At 33.7% G+C, this 21,814-nt stretch overlaps 1 protein-coding gene across 1 annotated transcript; it reads right to left on the bottom strand.

Annotated features, from left to right (window-relative positions):
- Positions 1-14,242: 14,242 nt before the first annotated feature.
- LOC107614283 (organic cation/carnitine transporter 4) lies at positions 14,243-18,895 on the bottom strand. Its single transcript, XM_016316506.3, has 2 exons — positions 18,300-18,895; positions 14,243-15,468 (listed from the first exon to the last, which is right to left on the bottom strand). Exons 1-2 carry the CDS (start codon positions 18,709-18,711, stop codon positions 14,279-14,281), a joined length of 1,602 nt encoding a protein of 533 aa, XP_016171992.1. The 5' UTR covers positions 18,712-18,895; the 3' UTR covers positions 14,243-14,278.
- Positions 18,896-21,814: the final 2,919 nt, after the last annotated feature.

Below are 21,814 nucleotides of genomic sequence, written 5' to 3'. Positions count from 1 at the left end.
TTGTTTAATGACAATTATAACTGGAATTTTACTAGAGAGCAAAATATAGTGTCGTGTCCAAAAGGAGTTCGAGTCAGCTTAGAGCAATGGGCAACTTTTATTGATTATAGATTAAGGTCAAGAACTCAGGTAATTGAATGTACACACACATTGTATATTTCACTTTATATTGACAGGTTGCTAATTAAATTTGCATTTGTAGAAAATGTGTGAGAAAAATGCAAGTAATCGAAAAAAACAAACAATTCTTCATACACTCGGATCCAAGATGATTGCTAGGAAGAAACACGAGTTGGTTTGTGATTAAGTCCTTATCAGAATAATATTCTGTAATTTAATTTATACATGCGTTGAAATTGAATTCCCATTTATTGATTTGATAGGAAACTGCGAACAAGAGAGTTTTTACTAAAGCTGAAATATATCCAATTAGTCATAAGAAGAATGATGGATCTTTTGTTAATGATGAGGCTAGAGAGAAAAGTGTAAGCACTTTCACTTTATTTTGGCTTTGTTTGTTATTGATGATGGAGATTATTCTAATGTTGATGCATTTCTCAAATTTTTATCATAGGAACAATTAGCTTTGCTTCAAGCTAATGAGGGTTCTCCTACTGATGATGCATATACCAAGTTATTTGGAAAAGAACACCAGGGTTGTGTTAGAGGTGTAGGATTTGGTGTCTGTCCATTCCGAGTCATGAAAACTGCTAATAGTTTAAGAGGAGTATCTTGTTCATGCAATCATGACTTTAATATGGCTAAAGTTCACTGTATGGAAGTAGAATTATAAGAGAATAAAGCAATAATTTCCTTATTACAAGTTCAAGTGACATATTTTATTAATCATTGTATGGGTGGAAAAGTGCCACATGACTTTCCTACAGCTACAAATAATGGGGTAAATATTATACTTTGTTCTTTTTTCCTGAATCTTTCATTGTGAATGGTTTAGTAAAACAATGATTTAGTTATTATTGGTCATTATCCTTATTTGTTCAGATGGTTTATGCCTATTAATGTTAGACTTAAATTATATAATGGTCTTTGTTTTTATTCTAACGTATTTTTATTTATTTTTAATCCTAGGTTGCAGACTCACCAATGGAGACAAGGCCACCTTCTACTATTCCATGACTTGATTATAGAGTTTTATGATTGAATTGACCGAAGACTTTTGTTATCAAAGTGACTGTTTATTTTAGGCTTTTAGCATAGTTAAATAATAGAAGCAAAACTCTTTTCTAATTCAATTTTAGGATTGCATTATTTGAATTTACTTTGATATGTAAATAGTTGTTAAACACTGGTTGTGTTTGATTTATGATTATGTAAGACTTATTAAATATATATTATATTTTGAAATACAATGTTCATATTATTTTGGTACCTTTTTTCTATTTTATTTTGAGTTGTAGATTTTAATATTATAGTAGTAATTTTTTTATTAGGATCGAAGCAATTAGAAAGTAGTTTATATATAAGTTTGTTTTTTTTTTAAATATGTTGCAGGTATCGCAGCGGTTTAAAACCGCCACGAATATCATATCAGACGCCCCTCAAAGCTCATTTTGTGGCGGTTTTAAACCGCCTCAAATTGTCCAACGGTCATTTCCAATACGTTTTTTTGCAACGGTTACCAAACCGCTGCCATACACCTGTTCGGCTGTTCTGCCTGATTCGAGAACATAGTGGCGGTTTCAAACCGCTACCATTTGCCGAGTGACTCTCGCCGGCGGTTATTCCAGCAGTTCTTCAAAATCGCCGCCGCTGCTGTGCCAACGGTTGACCTGGGCGCGCTTTGTTCACTGCCAGAAACCGAAAATAGCGGCGATTATAACCACCGCCACACCCCCAAATAACCGCTGCCGCTTTACTATTTTGTTGTAGTGATGGTTGAACCCCGAAAAGGATCCAGTGGTTCCCGATATACCTATGCTCGACGCTCCACCACCATCCCTTGTAGCGGAGCTATGATTCGATGGGCCATGGGTTCCCGAAAGCTCTAGTTCTGCACCTTCAACAGAGTATAGCTCAGAGACGTGGATTGATCAGATGATGGCGGATCTGTACTCTAGTTCTTTTGAGACCGGAAAAGCGGACTCCACAGAGAATGCGAGCAGCAGCAATATCACAAGCACGTCAGAGTGATTCCCTTGCTTCAACATATTGTGATAACAGTTTCCAAATATCCAGTATCACTAACAGCAGTAGTAGTAGTCTTAATAGTAATGGTCCTTGCTCTCGCATTTGATAGTCTTTTAGAGGTCTAACTCTTTTTATTTATTTAATAAGTAGATCGGGTCCCATACTAGAGTGAATCTTGTGAGCCAGGGACTACAACCATTAAAAAGAAGTATATAATTAAGTATGAACTTGGATTTTGTGATGAATTAAGCCTGCGGGCGTTTCATGTATGATATGATTATCCTATGCTATACTTTTCCGTTTCTTGTATTAACTGCTTAACTTACAATTATTCCAATATGCATGACTAGATACACGATTCTTGACTAGCGCTACAGGCTCATATGTATACACTTAGGTAGCGTTTGTTTTGAGGTATTGAGACAGAGACTGAGAGACTGAAACTCAATATCGTATTTGTTAGTTCAGAGACTGGTACTAAAATTTTTATCTCTATCTCTAAAATTTTAGTATTTCAGTACCTCAAAAAAGTAGGGACACAGAGGACTGAAATTTTTAGAGATGGAGACTGAAACTTTAATAACATTTTTTACCTAAAATACTTTCATTTCAATTAATTAATTCCAATTTTACCCTTTGTGCAAATTAAATTAGAGTTTCATTCTTGTTTCAATTCCTGTCTCCCATTTTGCACCAAACAGAATACTGAGATTTATTTCAATCCCTGTCTCTTAGTCTCTGTCTCTCAGTCTCAGTCTTTCTGTCTCTGTCTCTCCACCAAACGCTACCTTAATATATGGTCTAGAGTCTCTAAAGTCAACTAAATAGTAGCGCCTAGCTGCTAGCCTTGCTCATGACAGGCTAGAAATTAGGACATTACATGAAACAGATTGTTTGAACGTTCTGCACCTTTTGCATGACTCTGGTGGTAGTTACACGTCTGAAGTTGTTGATTTAATTCACAAAATTCAGGAACTTTTATCAAGATTTTGGTATGTTCAAATCGATTGAATAACTAGAGAAGCAATAAAGTGACGAATTAAATGGCTAGATATGAAACAAAAAATAATTCCAATCATATCATTTGGTCAGAGTCTAGTGATATTTTCCAATAAATTATCAGTTCTGATTTAAAATAGATGTTTGCTTTGATCTTCTCTTTTGTTTAAACATCATAAAACAAAATTTAGAACACAAAACGATTTTATTTCTCTTATTTTCTATCAAACGCTGAATAATAAGAAAAACTCAAATTTTGCTTTCTCTTTTCTTAGGAGAGGCTTTTTTTGTTTTGGGGGGGGGTATACAGCACTCACATAAACTCTATTAATAATTTATTTATTGTCTCTAGTAAGACTTGAACCAAAATACAACATTTAGGCTTTTTTTTTTTGGGGGGGGGGTATACAGCACTCACATAAACTCTATTAATAATTTATTTATTGTCTCTAGTAAGACTTGAACCAAAATACAACATTTTAAAAGACATGATCATGAATCATTAAGTTAAAGCCTTAGCTGTGGAGAGGCCATTTAAGTCATGAATGGAACGGTACTAATAGAGAATGTGAAGTTCATTTGGTCGTGTACGTCTAAAATGGACTACGCAAGTGATTCAACAAATTTAATATATTGTAATCAACCTGAATATACTACACGAAATCTAAATTTAATAATTATAGAGTAAATATCCAACTTGATCCTTGTCCAATTTCACGAAAAACAAAGCGATCTCTGTCCAAAAAAAAAGGGACACTTCGATCCTCAACTTTTTTATTTTGGGACAATACAATTCTTCTGTTAAAAAATCCATTAAATAATAACAAAAATTAATTTTGTGGGAATTTTATTTATATTTTGTGGGGTTTTAAACCTCCACAAACTATTAATAAGTTTGTTTTTGAAAAATTCTTTTATCAATGGTGGTTAAGTGAAGAAAAACCATTGATGAAAATGATGTCGCAAAAAAAAGTAATTGTAGTACCTTTTAAAGGAAAAAAATAACATCGAATAAGAAATGAAAGAAGAGAACTTTATTGTTGATAATATTGGTATTGGTAATGATGATGGTAGAGGAGATAATGATGATGATAAAGTATAGTTACACAATAAAAATAATAGAGGTAGGAGTGATAATAATGAGGATGAAAAATATAGTGGTAGTAATTGATTATATTGTTGAAAAGATTTTTGTGAGGATTTAAAATCCCTGCAAAATACAAATAAAACTCCACAAAATTAAATTTTGTTATTATTTAACAATTTTTTTAACAGAGAGATTGTATTGTCCCAAAATAAAAAGGTTGAAGATCAAAATATCCCTTTTTTTTTTATAGGGATCGCTTTGTCCTTCATAAAAATAGACAAAGACCGAATTGGGTCTTTAATCATAATTGTATCCAAATAGACTGTTGTATTTTCTCAATTTTCAGTTGCGTCTATAACACCCTAAGTTATATCCTATCTTTGAGGGTCTTTAAATAAGATGGCACACTCGATAGAGAAAGAGACTGAACTTAATCGTTACGCAAGGAAGGGAGGAAGTACGTGTGAAGAGGAAAACAGGTAGTACTAAAACGATGATAAATATGAAATAATAAACTTATCCATGAGTACGGTTCAAAATAAAATGCTTAGAGGTAATTAAACAAAGAAAAGAAACTAATACGTCCTAACTAATTTCGTTGGAGAGGCTCCCATACTTGTGTCCTATCCTATCCTTGGTCAGGACCCTTCAGTTATTCACGTATCGAGGTATCAGTGATTTTTCTCCAACACCTTTTCACGCAGTGAAGATCTGGTTCCGTTGTGTGGGATGAACTAGGACTCGATGGGCAGCTGGGATTCTCCTTCCACGAACTCTCGACCTAAGTAGATAGTTTGGAGCACGGTAGTAGTGGTCGTAACTATCCACGCGTGGTTCGAGGGTCATACTCAGAAGTCACCTTTGGGGGGCACTGCATTGTCTCTATCTGCTGTGCCATGTTCCTCTGGAGACAGTATGGAAAAAGAAAAAGGGATGAGAACCTAACGTCTCAGTAGGAGTGCTGTGCAACACCTCCATATCTATCTCCAGCTCACGTGCGGGATTTTAAAAGAAAGTCGTACGATATGGCATGTAATATGAACCTCTTGTAAAGCGTAAAACATATAGGTAAAAAGGAAAGAACATAGAAAGAGAATAGAAGGATAACATCTTAAGTAACATCAACATAATCATAAATATATCTTAAAAAAACATAATCAATCTTTTCATTCATGCTTTCTCCTTTCTTAACTTATAAATTTTATGGAAGGTATTGAGCTCAAACCGGTATAAAAGGCGGGAGTCCCCTTCCCTAACCGAAGGTTCTTATCCCAAACGTTTTGGCGATCACCTTCCCTTACCGAATGTTCATCTCGATCGATCACCTTCCCTTACCGAAGGATCATATCGATATCTTGTATTTGGGGGTCACCTTCCCTTACCGAAGGATCATTCCCTCAGTTTAATTTACAATTAGGTTTTGTTTAACCATACACGAGAGGAAAATCATATAAGAAGAGATCATGCAAGAAAAGGGACAATTATGATGATAAAGGGATATATGAAAAACATGAGACTCTGGCATGTGTATGAATTTTCTAATTAAAAGATTTTGGTAGTATAATAGCATGGATTGAAAGATGTCATATCAAAGTACAAGAAATAGGGTATTTTAAATAATTGCACAAAGTATTAAAGAAGTTATGTATTCTCGATCCTAAGGGAATAATATAATGGTGCAAATGATCATATACATAATAAGAATAGGGTATATTAAATATTTGAATAACATATTGAGAAAGCATGTACTCTTGACTTTAAAGGAGTATTAATAACATAATGATATAAGAGGTCACATAGATGCACATAATAGAATAGGATATATTAAACATTTGAATAAAATATTGAAAAAAACATGTACTCTTGATTTTAAATGAGTAATAATAATATAATGATATAAGAGATCACATATATGGATATAATAGAATATGGTATGTTGAACAAGACATTATAAGAAGGCATGTACTCTCGGCCCTAAGGGAATATTAATAATATAATAATATAAGAGAGCACATAATAAAATGGCGTATATTAAATAGCTGAATAAGCATTTTAAGAAGGCATGTACTCTCGACCATAAGGGAATATTAACAATATAATCATATGAAAGAGCACAAAAATGGGTATAGTAAATAATTGAATGAACATCATAAGGAGACATGTACTAATGATTTAAGAAGACATGAATAACATAATGGACAGACATGATCAACATGGATAAAGGATGAGTGAAAAATAATTAATACCATGATAACATTCGTGAATGGAAGAAAATAAAAATGGAACATAACACATGCCAAGCATTAAAAAAAACATAATGCCCTACTCTTTTTTTTTCTAACGCTTCTTTGAGCTTGCCTCTTGTATTTGCACACAGAATATATTTTGTAGAGAGAGAAGGGAGAGGTTTTGGTATTTTAGAGAAGTGATTTTCTACCTATAGGTGCACCCCTATTTATATACATTTGGAGATAGGGTGGTTGGGATAATTTTAATTTCAAACCGAGGGTGGTTACTAGATTCCTATCCATAAATTTAAAATTCTAAGCCTATCTCCTAACTGATTTTCAAATTTCAAATTTAATTTTGTTTCTAGAAGGGTGATTGTTACATTATCACCCCCATAAAAAAAAGAATTTGTCCCCAAATTCTACATCCTAATTCGGTCGATAAAGGTCATTAGTAGGATGCATAGTGATTTGGACATGGGTTAGCTAATCTTACTAGTAGCGGAGAGAGATATGAACAAAAGAGAAGCACCAGTATCATCTAGGATGGTTAAAGGATTCCATTAATTGTGCATTTACCCTCGATTCGATCTTCTGACTCGTGGACTTCCTCGCTGCTGAGGGCAAAGACTCGCCCTCGACGCTGTGGTGGATTGGCAGGGAGTGGGAGAACTGCTGGGCATTCCCTGGCGATATGCCCCGGCTGAAAACACCAAAAACAGACATTTTGTCCGGCAAGGCACCTACCCCTATGTTGCTTCCCACATGAAGCACACTCCTTGAGTTCGGTGGTCTTTGGTGAGGCATCAGTGGGAGGTTCCTGGCGATCCGTGCCCTGTTGAGGTTGCCTTTTTGTAGGTTTCTCAAGAAAAGCCTTCTTCTGCGGCGGCTGCTGAGATGATTCTTGATTCAGTTGCCTTTTCTTGAAAGCCTCGCTTCTTTCCGACGCTAGTTTTTTGGTGCATTCATCGACACCTAGCACTTGCTAACGAGGGAGGAGAACTCCCGGATTTCCCGTGGGGCTATAGCGGTTAGGACTTTTGCCCTGAGCCCTCCTTGATACTTCATACACTTTCACTTTTCATCTGGATTAGCCTTATACATGGCGGAAAATTTGCAGAGTCTCTCGAACTTCTCTGTGTACTCTGCAATACTCATCCTATCTTGCCTCAGCTGAAGAAACTCCATCTCCTTGGACTCTCGAACAGAAAGGAAAAAGTACTTCTTGTAGAAAGCTTCTTTGAAGGTGGCCCAACTGATATTTGTTCCCGCATCCTCCAACAACCGTCTTGCTCCATCCCACCAGAACTCGGCATCAGCTTTGAGCATGAAGGTAGCGTAGCTCACTTGCTGCTCCTCAGTGCACGGAAAAATTGTGAATACCTTTTCCATTTCAGTCAGCCATTCTTCTGCCATATCAGGGTCGAGGGCTCCACGGAACTCAGACGGACCAATCTTCTTGAAGTCAGCAAAAGTTGTACGGGTCTATCCCACCTCCAGCCTGGGAATATTGGGATCCTTGTCCCCAGTGGAAAGTTGTTGGGCCATCAGAGTGGTGGCTTGGGCATGCTCCTTCATTGCCTTGGCCATCTTCTTCATGTACTTTGCTAGGTTTGATGAGCTCGAGCTCGAACCACGTGGGCGTCCACGCTTGCCATAGGTCCCCTGTTTATGGATAACCATAGGAAGAAGTTTTATTAGCCATATCTCCTGAGACAGAATCCCTAGGATCGACTTTGCTCTGATACCATTAATGTAACACCCTAAGTTATATCCTATCTTTGAGGATCTTTAAATAAGATGGCACACTCGATAGAGAAAGAGACTGAACTTAATCGTTACGCAAGGAAGGGAGGAAGTACGTGTGAAGAGGAAAACAAGTAGTACTAAAACGATGACAAATATGAAATAATAAACTTATCCATGAGTACGGTTCAAAATAAAATGCTTAGAGGTAATTAAACAAAGAAAAGAAACTAATACGTCCTAACTAATTTCGTTGGAGAGGCTCCCATACTTGTGTCCTATCCTATCCTTGGTCAGGACCCTTCAGTTATTCACGTATCGAGGTATCAGTGGTTTTCCTCCAACACCTTTTCGCGCAGTGAAGATCTGGTTCCGTTGTGTGGGATGAACTAGGACTTGATGGGCAGCTGGGATTCTCCTTCCACGAACTCTCGACCTAAGTAGATAGTTTGGAGCACGGTAGTAGTGGTCGTAACTACCCACGCGTGCTTTGAGGGGTCATACTCAGAAGTTACCTTCGGGGGGCACTGCGTCGTCTCTATCCGCTGTGCCATGTTCCTCTGGAGACCGTATGGGAAAAGAAAAAGGGGATGAGAACCTAACGTCTCAGTAGGAGTGCTGTGCAACACCTCCATATCTATCTCCAGTCCACGTGCGGGATTTTAAAAGAAAGTCGTACGATATGGCATGTAATATGAACCTCTTGTAAAGCGTAAAACATATAGGTAAAAAGGAAAGAACATAGAAAGAGAATAAAAGGATAACATCTTAAGTAACATCAACATAATCATAAATATATCTTAAAAAAATATAATCAAACTTTTCATTCATGCTTTCTCCTTTCTTAACTTATAAATTTTATGGAAGGTATTGAGCTCAAACCGGTATAAAAGGTGGGAGTCCCCTTCCCTTACCGAAAGTTCTTATCCCAAACGTTTTGGCGATCACCTTCCCGTACCGAAGGTTCATCTCGATCGATCACCTTCCCTTACCGAAGGATCATATCGATATCTTGTCTTTGGGGGTCACATTCCCTTACCGAAGGATCATTCCCTCAGTTTAATTTACAATTAGGTTTTGTTTAACCATACACGAGAGGAAAATCATATAAGAAGAGATCATGCAAGAAAAGGGACAATTATGATGATAAAGGGATATATGAAAAACATGAGACTCTGGCATGTGTATAAATTTTCTAATTAAAAGATTTTGGTAGTATAATAGCATGGATTGAAAGGTGGCATATCAAAGTACAGGAAATAGGGTATTTTAAATAATTGCACAAAGTATTAAAGAAGTTATGTATTCTCGATCCTAAGGGAATAATATAATAGTGCAAACGATCATATAAGAACAGGGTATATTAAATATTTGAACATATTGAGAAAGTATGTACTCTTAACTTTAAAGGAGTATTAATAACATAATGATATAAGAGGTCACATAGATGCACATAATAGAATAGGATATATTAAATATTTGAATAAAATATTGAAAAAAGCATGTACTCTTGATTTTAAATGAGTAATAATAATATAATGATATAAGAGATCACATATATGGATATAATAGAATATGGTATGTTGAACAAGACATTATAAGAAGGCATGTACTCTCGGCCCTAAGGGAATATTAATAATATAATAATATAAGAGAGCACATAATAAAATGGCGTATATTAAATAGCTGAATAAGCATTTTAAGAAGGCATGTACTCTCGACCATAAGGGAATATTAACAATATAATCATATGAAAGAGCACAAAAATGGGTATAGTAAATAATTGAATGAACATCATAAGGAGACATGTACTAATGATTTAAGAAGACATGAATAACATAATGGACAGACATGATCAACATGGATAAAGGATGAGTGAAAAATAATTAATACCATGATAACATTCGTGAATGGAAGAAAATAAAAATGGAACATAACACATGCCAAGCATTAAAAAAAACATAATGCCCTACTCTTTTTTTTTCTAACGCTTCTTTGAGCTTGCCTCTTGTATTTGCACACAGAATATATTTTGTAGAGAGAGAAGGGAGAGGTTTTGGTATTTTAGAGAAGTGATTTTCTACCTATAGGTGCACCCCTATTTATATACATTTGGAGATAGGGTGGTTGGGATAATTTTAATTTCAAACCGGAAGTGGTTACTAGATTCCTATCCATAAATTTAAAATTCTAAGCCTATCTCGTAACTGATTTTCAAATTTCAAATTTAATTTTGTTTCTAGAAGAGTGGTTGTTACAGCGTCCGTTGATTGGAGTATAAGAATTAATTGAGCTCATTATCTCTATGTCAAACTTGCATAAAGTTTTTATATTTTATATGATAATTGCTAGTTAGTTTGCTACACTATTATATATTTAAGATATTCTTATTATTGTGTACAGTATATATATATATATATATATATATATATATATATAAAATAAAAATTTTAAAAACAATAAAAATTAATTTAAATCAGTCTAAAGTTATTTTATTTTTATTAATTATCATAAAAATAAATACATAATATTAAATAGAATAATATTAAAAAATTAATTTATTTTTTTCAATTTCAATCAATTTTTTAAAATTATTTTATTATTTTTAAATTTAAAATTCTTAATTAAAAACAAATTTTAAAATTAATTAATATTAACTAACTAAAAATTAATTTTATATATATTTTATTAAATATAATAAATAATATATAATTATAAATATTATATTTATAAAATTATATATATTAAATTGAATTAAATAATTTTAAATTATTATCTCTCTAGTATTATTATCTGTTCGATGTCATTTATAATTACACATCAACCCGCTGCTAAAGAGAAGAATCCAAAGCTAGAGATCAGTTGTTGTATGGTTGGGATCAAATGAGCAATAATGCTACGTAAAAAATTGTTAATAATATATATAATTGGTAATAGATGTTAGAGTTACAGATAATTACTTACTTTAATTAGGTTGGGTTTTACAGGTGGCTCCTTAATTGGTCCGAGACTTTAAATTAGGGTTAAGTACTGAAATCGTCCCTAAGGTCTGGGGTGAAAATCAAAATCGTCCCCGACCTTTTTTTGTTATTAAAATCATCCTCAACGTTACAAAATGTTATAAAATCGTCCTTTTTCACTTCAATTTTATTTTTTTTTACCATATTACCCTTTATTATTAATAAAAATAATTAAAAATAATATTAAAAAATTAAAACAACTCCCCTCCCCTCCCACCTCCCCCCTCCCTCACTCCCTCCCGCCTCCCCCTTCCATCACCCTCTCGTACTCCCCCCTCCCTCACCCTCCCGTACTCCCTCAGCCCACTCCCCCCCACCACCCCCCATCCCCTCCCTCACTCCCTCACCCTCCCCCCTCCCTCAGCCCACTCCTTCACCTCCCACCCCTCAAACCTCACCCCTCCTGCCTCCCGTAACCCGTAACCCCTTTAGCCCACTGCCCACACCACCCCCCTCCCACCCCTCCCCCCTCCCTTAACTCCCTCCCGCCTCCCCCCTCCATCACCCTCCCGTACTCCCCTCCCCTCCCCTCCCACCCCTTCCCCCTCCCCCCTCCCCCCTCACTCCCTCCCGCCTCCCCCCTCCCTCACCCTCCCGTACTCCCTCACCACCCACCCCTCAAACCTCACCCCTCCCGCCTCCCGTAACCCGTAACCCGTTTAGCCCACTCCCTCAGCCCTCACCCCTCATCTCTCACCCATCCACCCAATCACCCCACAAAACAAATTAACAGCAAATCAGAAGCAGAAGAACAATAATTATCAATTATGTATATGTTCTTCAAAAATTAAAAAAAGAAAAAACAAAAATAGGAAGAATGAAGGGTGGCGGCGGGTTGGGACGCAGGGGCGGCGGCGGCGGCGGGTTGGGACGCAGGGGTCGTGCGGGTTGGACGCACAGGCGGCGGCGGCGGGTTGGACGCAGGGGCGGCGGCAGTGGGGTGAGGGGGTGAGGGAGTGAGGGAGTGGGATTTGATGAAGAGAGTGAGGGAGTGAGGGAGGGGGTTTGGGGTGGAGGGAGAGACGAAGAAATCTGGGTGTAGGTGGGGGTTGGATTTTATTTTTTTTAATATTATTTTTATTAATAGTTAAGGGTAATTTGGTCCAAAAAAATAGAAAAAGACGATTTTATAACGTTTTGTAACGTTGAGGATGATTTTAATAACAAAAAAAGGTCGGGGACGATTTTGATTTTCACGCCAGACCTTAAGGACGATTTCAGTACTTAACCCTTTAAATTATCATGGGAAATGCTAGGAGCTAGTAACTTTTAGGATTTATAGTCATCAAATAGTCATCAATGAAACTTTTAATAGTGTAAAATTAGTGTGAGATTTCATCCAATAGCTCACTCTTCTTTGATGGTTACATGCTGGTTAAAATTTGATAAAACTTTTCCAATTATCAAATTGAGTATGCGTGCATCATCAAACTACGCAAAACAATTAATCTTAATAATTGCGACATAACAGCTGCTAAGCCATTTTAATTTCTCGTTCTTCTTCCAATGATTAATTTCATGAATAATTCTATAATAAAAAGGTCTTTGTGTGAAAAAAATAAAAAGAGGTGTGTATAATCTATTTTAAAATATTAATAAAAAAATACATTTTTTTAAAAAATATTTAATTATTTATAAAAGTAAATTTTCATCCATTCATCATTTTTTTCTTTTCACCATAACATACACCTAATTTCATTTGTTCCTTTCTGGTCTCCAACTGCAGCAGGTAACAACAGTCTCAAATTACTTTGAGAAAACCTGCAATAATTGGTAACAATAATATTGAAAAAAGTGATGCATGATTAGGATTCATTTTTAAATGCTTCTTATTAAATAAAAATGCTACATTTTTTATTAATTAAATAAATTTTAATTTTTATTTATTATATTTTATATCAATTGTTTAGATTTAGAGTCTAAAATTTAAAATTTAAAATTTAAAATTTAAGATTTACGGTTCAAAATTTTATGATTTAGAGTTTAAACTCAAAATTTAATATTTAAGTTTTATGCTTTAGAGTTTAAAGGAGGGCAAATATTTTACTTTTTCGAAAATACATTAGCGTTTACCCATAATTAGTGAAGTTGAAAAGTTAGCAATTTAGTATTGAAGAGAGAATCGTGGTGTGGAACTAACTCTAGAGTTTCTCCTTTTTTTTTTTTTTTTGGGATCTGGAACTAACTCTAAAGTCGATTATTTTCTAACTAGTAACCACTGAAAAATAACAATAAAAAGTGTTGGCCATTCTCTATTATTATTTGGGTTTTTCTATTATTTTCCCCCAAGGACTGAGAATGTTTTTCTTCCAGTTTTTGTTGGGTCAGTATGAATTTGTTTTGTTCAGTGGAAATTGTCTGGGCCTTAAGAACGCTGATTGTATTTATTCAATGGCAATATCTCATGGATTGGGCTTTAACAATGCTGGCTGACGATATACAACAGAGAGAGTTTTAGTATATGTTAATGTGAGTCCGTGGGTGAGTCTCTATGACAAAATAATAAAAAAGAGAAAATAGAGACTTCAAATATGTTCTGTAATGTTATTTTTAAATTAGTCAGAAACTTATACAGCTATTGATCAAGAACAATATATGTCTGTGACTTCTAACATGACAAACACATCCCTTAATTCAATAAGGAAAACATGTCAAACCAATTTTTTTCGCCCTAAAACAAAACTAATAAAACTTTTTTCAGGTATTATCGAAAAAAAAAAATAATCAGATAAAGATTCAGTAAAAAATACACCATTTTTAATTAAATTGAGTTGGTTTAATAATTAATATATTAATTTAGTTAAATAAATATAAAATTTGAATTCCATTTTATATATACAATAATTTATTATCCAATAATAAATTCTTAAATAATTCTCAAATTTATATACAAATTTTTTTTCACTTTATTTTAGTCAGTTACAAATATCTAAAATTAAAAATTTAGAATTATTCGATAACCTTAGACTCTACCAAAATTTGATTACTAGAAAACAATATCAATAGAGATGATGTTAATTAATGTTAGTAAACTAATAATTTCAAAAACATCAAACAAGCCCAGCTTCCAATCCAGAGAATGTATCATATAAGGGCTGATTCAAAGTTTCCGGCAAATAAAATGCAAACATGCCACCCACTATTCCACACACAGCAAACACCGCGAACGGCAGCCAACCGCCCAAAACCACCACCACCGGCGACAATATTGCCCCCATTTGCACCGCCTGCGTGGCGCACCCAAGTGCTGCGTTCCTGACCACCGTAGGGAACAACTCCGCCGTGTAAATAAACAATAAATTATAAGTTCCGGCCATCCCAAATATCCCCAAAATACCACACACCATTCTAATTAACTTCCACACTCCAACATTACCCATTAAACTACCTAACAAACAAAACAAACCGCTGAACCACATTGTCCCTATTGCCAACGGCTTCCTCCCAAACTTGTCCAACAAAATCGCCGTTATCCCAAACGCCGGCATCTCTGCCACTGCATTCAACGCCACGTTCATGTAAAGGTTGGTATCAAGATTTACCACGTTCAAGCTCAGACCATAGTACACAACAGAGCAAAAGAAGTTGATTGCCACCATTAGAATCAACCTTATTCTAGTGACTGGAGAGCGAAGGACGTCAACAATAGAACCACCAACTGCATCTTTGTTTTCCAAAGACTTGTTGTTGTTGTTCTTATAGGTCAAGGTTAGTGCTTCCGTTTTTGCTTCTGCTTGTACTTCGGTTTCTTCGTCAAGTGCAAGAAGAACACCACTAGGGAGGTGCTTTCCATTGGTAGAAGCAATATTGGACATGATCTTCATGGCTTCGGTTACTCTTCCACGAACGAGGTACCATCTTGGAGACTCTGAGAGAAAAGGGATGACGAGGAAGACGAAGAGAATGGAGGGGATGGAGGACGCAATGTAAAGCGCACGCCATGTTTGGAAGATGTAGGCAACGGCGGAGAGGATTGCAATGCCGATGGAGAAAAAGTAGAAAGTGGACATTCCGGCGATACCACGTTTTGTTGGGCCAATTGGCTCGGTGGCAAGGACAAATGCGCATAGGCCAACACCGCCGGTGCTGAAGCCGGTGAGGAGGCGGAAAATGACGTAGATCCAATAATTTGGCGAGAATGCTGTGAGACAACCAAAAATGGCATTTAAGGCACAAACAACCATCAGTGAACCTTTTCTTCCAAGAAAAGAATCTGAGAGGTGACCAAATATTCCAGCACCTGCGAATACAAAATTCTTTACATCATTTCATTTCATATATTTAATATATTTAATTAAATTATTCATAATTTTGAATCCTTTGTATAAATTCTTTAATTATTTAATATCATGAGCAAGTAGAGCCAAACCTCTAAGAAAAATAAATAAAATTGTATTTACAGTTATTTTTATAAATTGCTAGTCAATAAATATTCAATTCAACTAGAAACTAAACAAGAGTAAAAGAAACACCACTTATTATTTTAATTTTTTGCTTTTTTCGACTCTCAATTTAATACGAAAACTATACCTGAGCCTTCACTTTAAGCACTAAAGAGTTTATAGGGGAGCAACATTATACTCAAAAGTACATCTTTTGTCCCTATTATCATTATTAATATCTCTCAAAAAAATTCCTCTAACTTGGATAACGCGTGGCCTTTTATTGAAGTTTGTTGTGTTTTAGTTTTATTTATTTATGAGGAATAATGAATGGCTATGAGGCAGAAAAAATTGAAATTTTATTTAAAATTAAAAAAATAAATTAAATATATAAAATTAAAATTTTAATAAAATTTAAATTATTAAATTATTAAATCTAATACAAATTTTATAAAATTTTTAATCGTTTTATTTAAAATTATAATATTAAAAAATTTTAAAAATTAAATCAAAATCCTAGCTACCATATATCATCTGTCGCAAACTCGCACAAGTTGGTGTTGACGAAACCAACGCATAAATAATTTAAAAGGGAAAAACAAAATAATGGCTCCGCTAGGTTACTAATAGTATATTTGTTAACTTTTATCAACTCTTATTTATAATTGTGTTTTATGAAAGTATATTTGTTAACTTTTATCAACTCTTATTTATAATTGTGTTTTATGAAAGTGTGTTTGTAGATGTGTCTAATAAAAATATCTTTTTATAGCTGTGTTTAATAGAAGTATCTTTATAGATATATTTTTTGGATGTGTCTCTTTATATATGTATTTAAAATATATTAATTATTAGACACATCCACGAACACACTTCTATAAAACACAATTATAAATAAGAGTTAATAGAAGTTGACAGATAATATATTAGTACCCTATTCTTTTCCTAAAAATAAAAAGGGGTTATCATCCACTTGGGTCTGTTTAATATTCAACGTGAAACACCACCGAAACGACAAACTAAAAGCAATTTTATACATTGTAACAGTCAAATAAATTTACTCAGAAAACGACAAACACAAAAAAGCCTGTTGGTGTCTCGGGCCAAGCCCCCATTTAAGACTTTTCTGTTTCAAAGTTAGCACGCCATGTTCATGTTGTGATCCTTTACCTCGTCACCAGTAAATTAGTCAGTAATAAATTACTATTTTGTGTAGTCTTTATCTTTGTTTTCCAGAATATAATGTGCCCTCATGCCTATCCAGAGGTTCATACTTTCATCGTCTCCATTCTTTCGAGAAAGAGTTTGCATTTATCTATTTTTTCAAACTATTATCATTTTTAAATTATATCATTGTAATTATTTTTGCAAAAGAATATCATCCCCCAAAGTAATTCTCAAGTCTCAACGCATATATGGCTTCTTTCAAAGGTCAAAACCCACATAGAGAAATAATAATATGATAATTGTTATAGTACCTAAAATTTCGTATTTAATTTATAGAAAAAGTTAAAAATTAATATGTAATTTAAATGATACAAAAATAAATAATTTTTAAATATTTGATATTTATTTTAAATAAAAATTTGACAAATTCAACACTAAAATACTTCGGCACTAAAAAACTGGACTAATAATATATATTGTTAATGAAATTTCTTCAATTATGATTGTGTTTAAGTTATTATTTCTCTCGCAGTTTGTTATCTAAACAAGAAGTGTGATTGTTATCTATGATTCTATGTAATTCTCAATAGAAAAACTGCGTGCGCTATTGATTTATACAAGTACAAAATATTAACTACTATGTATGATACTATGATGTATCAAATACCATTTATAGAATTAAAATCATCATCCAATTAATTAATTGCAATAACCACATTCCTTGCTATAATTTCCCATTTCCCCAATTAACAAATATCCTGATCTTATCCGAAGCACGGAAGTTCAACATAAATAAATAGTTCTCTCGCTTAAAATTCAACATAAACAGCTGTCTTAACTACAACTGGAACCTTAATAATAATAATAAAGATTTTGTTATAGTGTGTTTTAAGGATATAAGTTAAATATATTATAAAAATTTTAATATTATTTATTATTTTCTATGTATTAAAAATATAAAAAAATATTTTTATAATAAATAATATTAAAATATTTTTTTATAATATATTTAATCTATATCTTTAGGGTATACGATGACGAAATCCAATATCCTAATAATAATAATAATAGACCTGTTATATACGAAGAGGCGAAGAGCTATACTTCCTAACGACCAATAACTCTCATCGCTCCCTCATTAATTTATTTCTACCCAACTGTCAGCGAATTTTATTTTATCTTAATAATTTATACTGATACATTCAGTTCATATTACTGTTTCATTAAATTACTATGATTTAAATTAAAATTTTAACAAATAATTATTCAGATACTTATCAAAAAGTTAGAAATTAAATCATTATTTTTTACATATTATTATATAACAAACTTAATTGTACATATATTATCGCATCATTTCTATTTTTGAGATTATAAAATTGAAAAATATATAGGTGGAGCGTATTTATATTTAATGTGTTTTTTAAAATTTTTGAATGATGAATCTAGAAAATAGCAGTTAAAAGTATCTTACCAGAACCATGAATTAAGGAAAAAAAAAGTAAAAGTGAAAATAACTAACCAATCATACATCCGGCAAAGAATAAGGACTGGACGAGCCCAACTTTAAATTTGTCGCCGCAAACAAGTCCCCACTCTGACACGGTGGCGCCGCCGCGTCCACCAATCCACTCCCAGTCATCCGGCCGGATTTCGCAGGTGCTCCCAACCACTCCGCAGGCAGCGGAGGTGGTGGCGGTACATCGCCACTCCGGCTCACGGTCGGCGAAGATCATGACCATGGTGTGGAAGGCCTCCAGCGCCCACGCGAGGCTTGTGAAGATGAAGTGTCTCAACTGCCACTTTCCGAACTCGCCGCAATACTTTCGAAGCATCTCGTCGATGCAAAGCTTCTCCGTCTCCGCCTCCTTTGCTGCCACCGCCACCAGCGGCATACGGAGCTCGTCGGAGTCCGAGAACGGTGTCGTTGGCATTTCAGATCCCTTTTTTCTTGTGTTGTCTGATTCTTTCTTCTTTTTCTCTGTTTATTCTTTGGTGATACACTCTGTTTCTGAGAGAGAACGGGAGAGAGAGTGGCTGGCTTATTTATAGTCTCAATCTTGTTCACTGAGATGGATGGCTAGGTTGAGACTTGAGACTTAGCTTGAGAATATTCCTAGAATTGTTTTTTTCGTTTTGGGTTTTATTTAAATTTTGTTTCTTTCTTTTTATCAATTCGTTACATGTATTTTCTGTTTTTTAAATCTTATTTTATTTGGGGAAAGAATTATCCTTGAAAGAGAAATCAACAAATTTTTAAGTTAGTTAATATTAATTAATTTTAAAATTTAAATTTATAATTAAGAATTTTAATTTAAAATTTAAAATAATTTTTAAAAAATTTAGTATTAACTGAAAATATTAATTTTTTAATATTATTCTTTTTATGATAGACTGATAGTCCTAGTTAAAAATTAATAGTTTTTATTTGGATTTATTTAATGATTATGTTTACAGAACATATCAAATTATCAACATAAGTCAAGATTGTTAATTAGAAATTTGTATTAAAAATACAAAATAATAATTTTAACATGCACTTTAGTTAAATTATCCTTATTATTATAATTTCTTGCTTTGTTCTATGTATTTTTTTAATTTTTTTATTTAAGTCGCTTTATTTTAAGAATTTTTTTTAGTTATTTAATTTGTTCCTAACAAAAGAGCAATTTTAAAATTTGCAATGCCAGATTGGCTAATTTAATATAAAAAATTCTGAAAAATCAGACATGGAGTTAGAAGCACAACTAAAGAGACGTTGTTGGAGCCTGAATAGGCGAATAGCCGAATAGGTGATCTCTTCATCACATGTTAGTCTTTCTTAAACACAGTTTCTAATATGGATCGGATATCAAGTTTATTTTTCTTTGTTTCCTAGCTGATTTTGTTAGTACTGCTCTTCCTTGAATAATTTCAATTCAGTCGTTTCTTTTTCGGGCATTTATATCCCCGTTATTTATCAAAAAATATATTAAAGGTTTAATTAATGATAAAGTATAATAAAATAATATATTTATGTACGAAATATAATAATATATTTTCATTTTATACTTGAAGTGATTTTCTATATAAAAAGATATATTCCACTTATTAAACCGATTTACCATTGATCAATTCACTTGCAATTGAATTGGCTGATCTAATTCATCAATTCTCTACTTGATATTCTATGGATTGTTACTAACTGAGTTTAAATTTTATGTATTTCTTATTTGGACTTATAATTTAATAGTTTACTTCTGACCATTTATTTAAGCTTGGAATATGGAATTTATGTTCAACTCCTGTTGTTAAATCTTTTCTGAATATTTTTTTTGGTTGACCTTTTCCAAATAATTAGGAGCAATTTTTGGTTCCAACCTTTCTTTAGCAAAATCTTCTTTGACAATAACTAAACTTAGATACATGCATGATTCTATCAATTTAAATGTTTGAATACACAAATAATTTTGACCAAAATATTAGGTAATGGTCTATATACAGTGTGATTAGTCAATTTTGAGCAGACAAACGACAATGATTTGAAACAAAACATGTATGACAAAAACATAATGGAGTAGCAGTTATTGGTCCCAATTCCAAGACCTAAGTACTAATTTTTGCTAGGATTACTTACTTACTTATCTTGGAATCAAAGTGTGATTAATAATCAAACTGATTGATTTTTACCAGTGTGATTAAAAACCTTAACACCTAGCAGGTTTTAAATTTTTATTTGCTGGCAAAAAGTGAGGATATGATTGAAGAACCTGGTGGATGAGAGTGGATAGATGAGGTTCACTTCATCATATCGAACATGGGTATGTGGTGGTAATAACGTTGTGTCATGTGTGTGACAGGGAATAACTATTATGATGGACGCGTGTGCTTGGAATTTAGTGGGAATCTGTGATGTTGGTCTGTTCAAGGTTTTTGGCCGAGAAAATAGATTTGGATTTATAACTATAAAAAATAAAATTGTATCATAATTTATAGAGGAATATTTTTTGGAATAAAATAAAAAATTTTACAAAAAATTATTCTTGAATTATATTTCAGAATCTATTTTTTTGGAATTATTGTTTCTAGCCAACTTTAAATTCTTAGGTTTTTTTCTATTGAAAAACATTATTCTTATTACATTTTTTTTTCAAAGACAAATTTATTCATTTTATTAACTTAAGAAATGAGTACAATATCTAAGCCAAAAGATAAAAAAAGTGGGATTAACCCAATGCACGTCACCGTGCTATATAGCTTTCTCAAGTAAAGAAAAAATAACAATCCCTATAAAAGAAATAGAGTCAGTGATACTCTCTGTGTGCTATGTAAAAAGGAAATAGAGTCGGTGGAGCATTTGTTTCTCCTCTGTGAGTACACATGGTAGGTGTGGTGCAGGTGGTTGAGTTCTTTTGGGGAGGTTTGGTCTATGCCTGGGACCATAAGGGAACTATTTGAGAGGTGGACTGGTAGGCATAAGCGGAAACAAGAGCAGAAGAAGTGGTTGCCGGGGTTCTTTGCAGTTATTTGGAACGTGTGGATGGAACGCAATGCTAGGATTTTTCAGAATCAGGAAACAGGTGTGGACTTTGTAACAAGAAAGACATTGCTGAGCTACAACGAATGGACTGAGAGGGAAGCTGTTGGTGGTTGATGGTGATTCCGAAAGCTATAGGAATTTATGTTTTACATGATGTTCTTATGTTTATTTTGTTGCTCCACATTAGTGTGTTGAGCTTATTTTGATTCAAAAAAAAAACAATCCCTATAAAAGAAAATAAGGTTGAATAGGGGTTGCTTAATCAGATAGACAAGAAGAAAAGTGTTTCGCCAACTGAGCTACTTCTATTGAGGTCTTGCTATATGCTCAAATATGAATTTATTGCGAGACTTTCATATCCACCAACAGTAGATATTCAATTTTTTCAGCTTCACATTCTCCATCATCAGGTGTTAGAAGTGTTTTTTTGTCTTTCCAACAAAAATAGAATTGTTCTTTGTCTTCCTTTATTATGAATCCATTGAAAGGGCTTCTGACCCAAATTTTTTGTACTCTGA

This window comes from Arachis ipaensis, chromosome B8 (assembly GCF_059453495.1).
Source record: "Arachis ipaensis isolate K30076 ecotype BB chromosome B8, ASM5945349v1, whole genome shotgun sequence".
In the NCBI taxonomy this organism is placed as follows: Eukaryota; Viridiplantae; Streptophyta; class Magnoliopsida; order Fabales; family Fabaceae; genus Arachis; species Arachis ipaensis.
The sequence above is the reverse complement of the archived record's forward strand: the minus strand, read 5'-3'. Positions and strand labels throughout refer to the sequence as shown.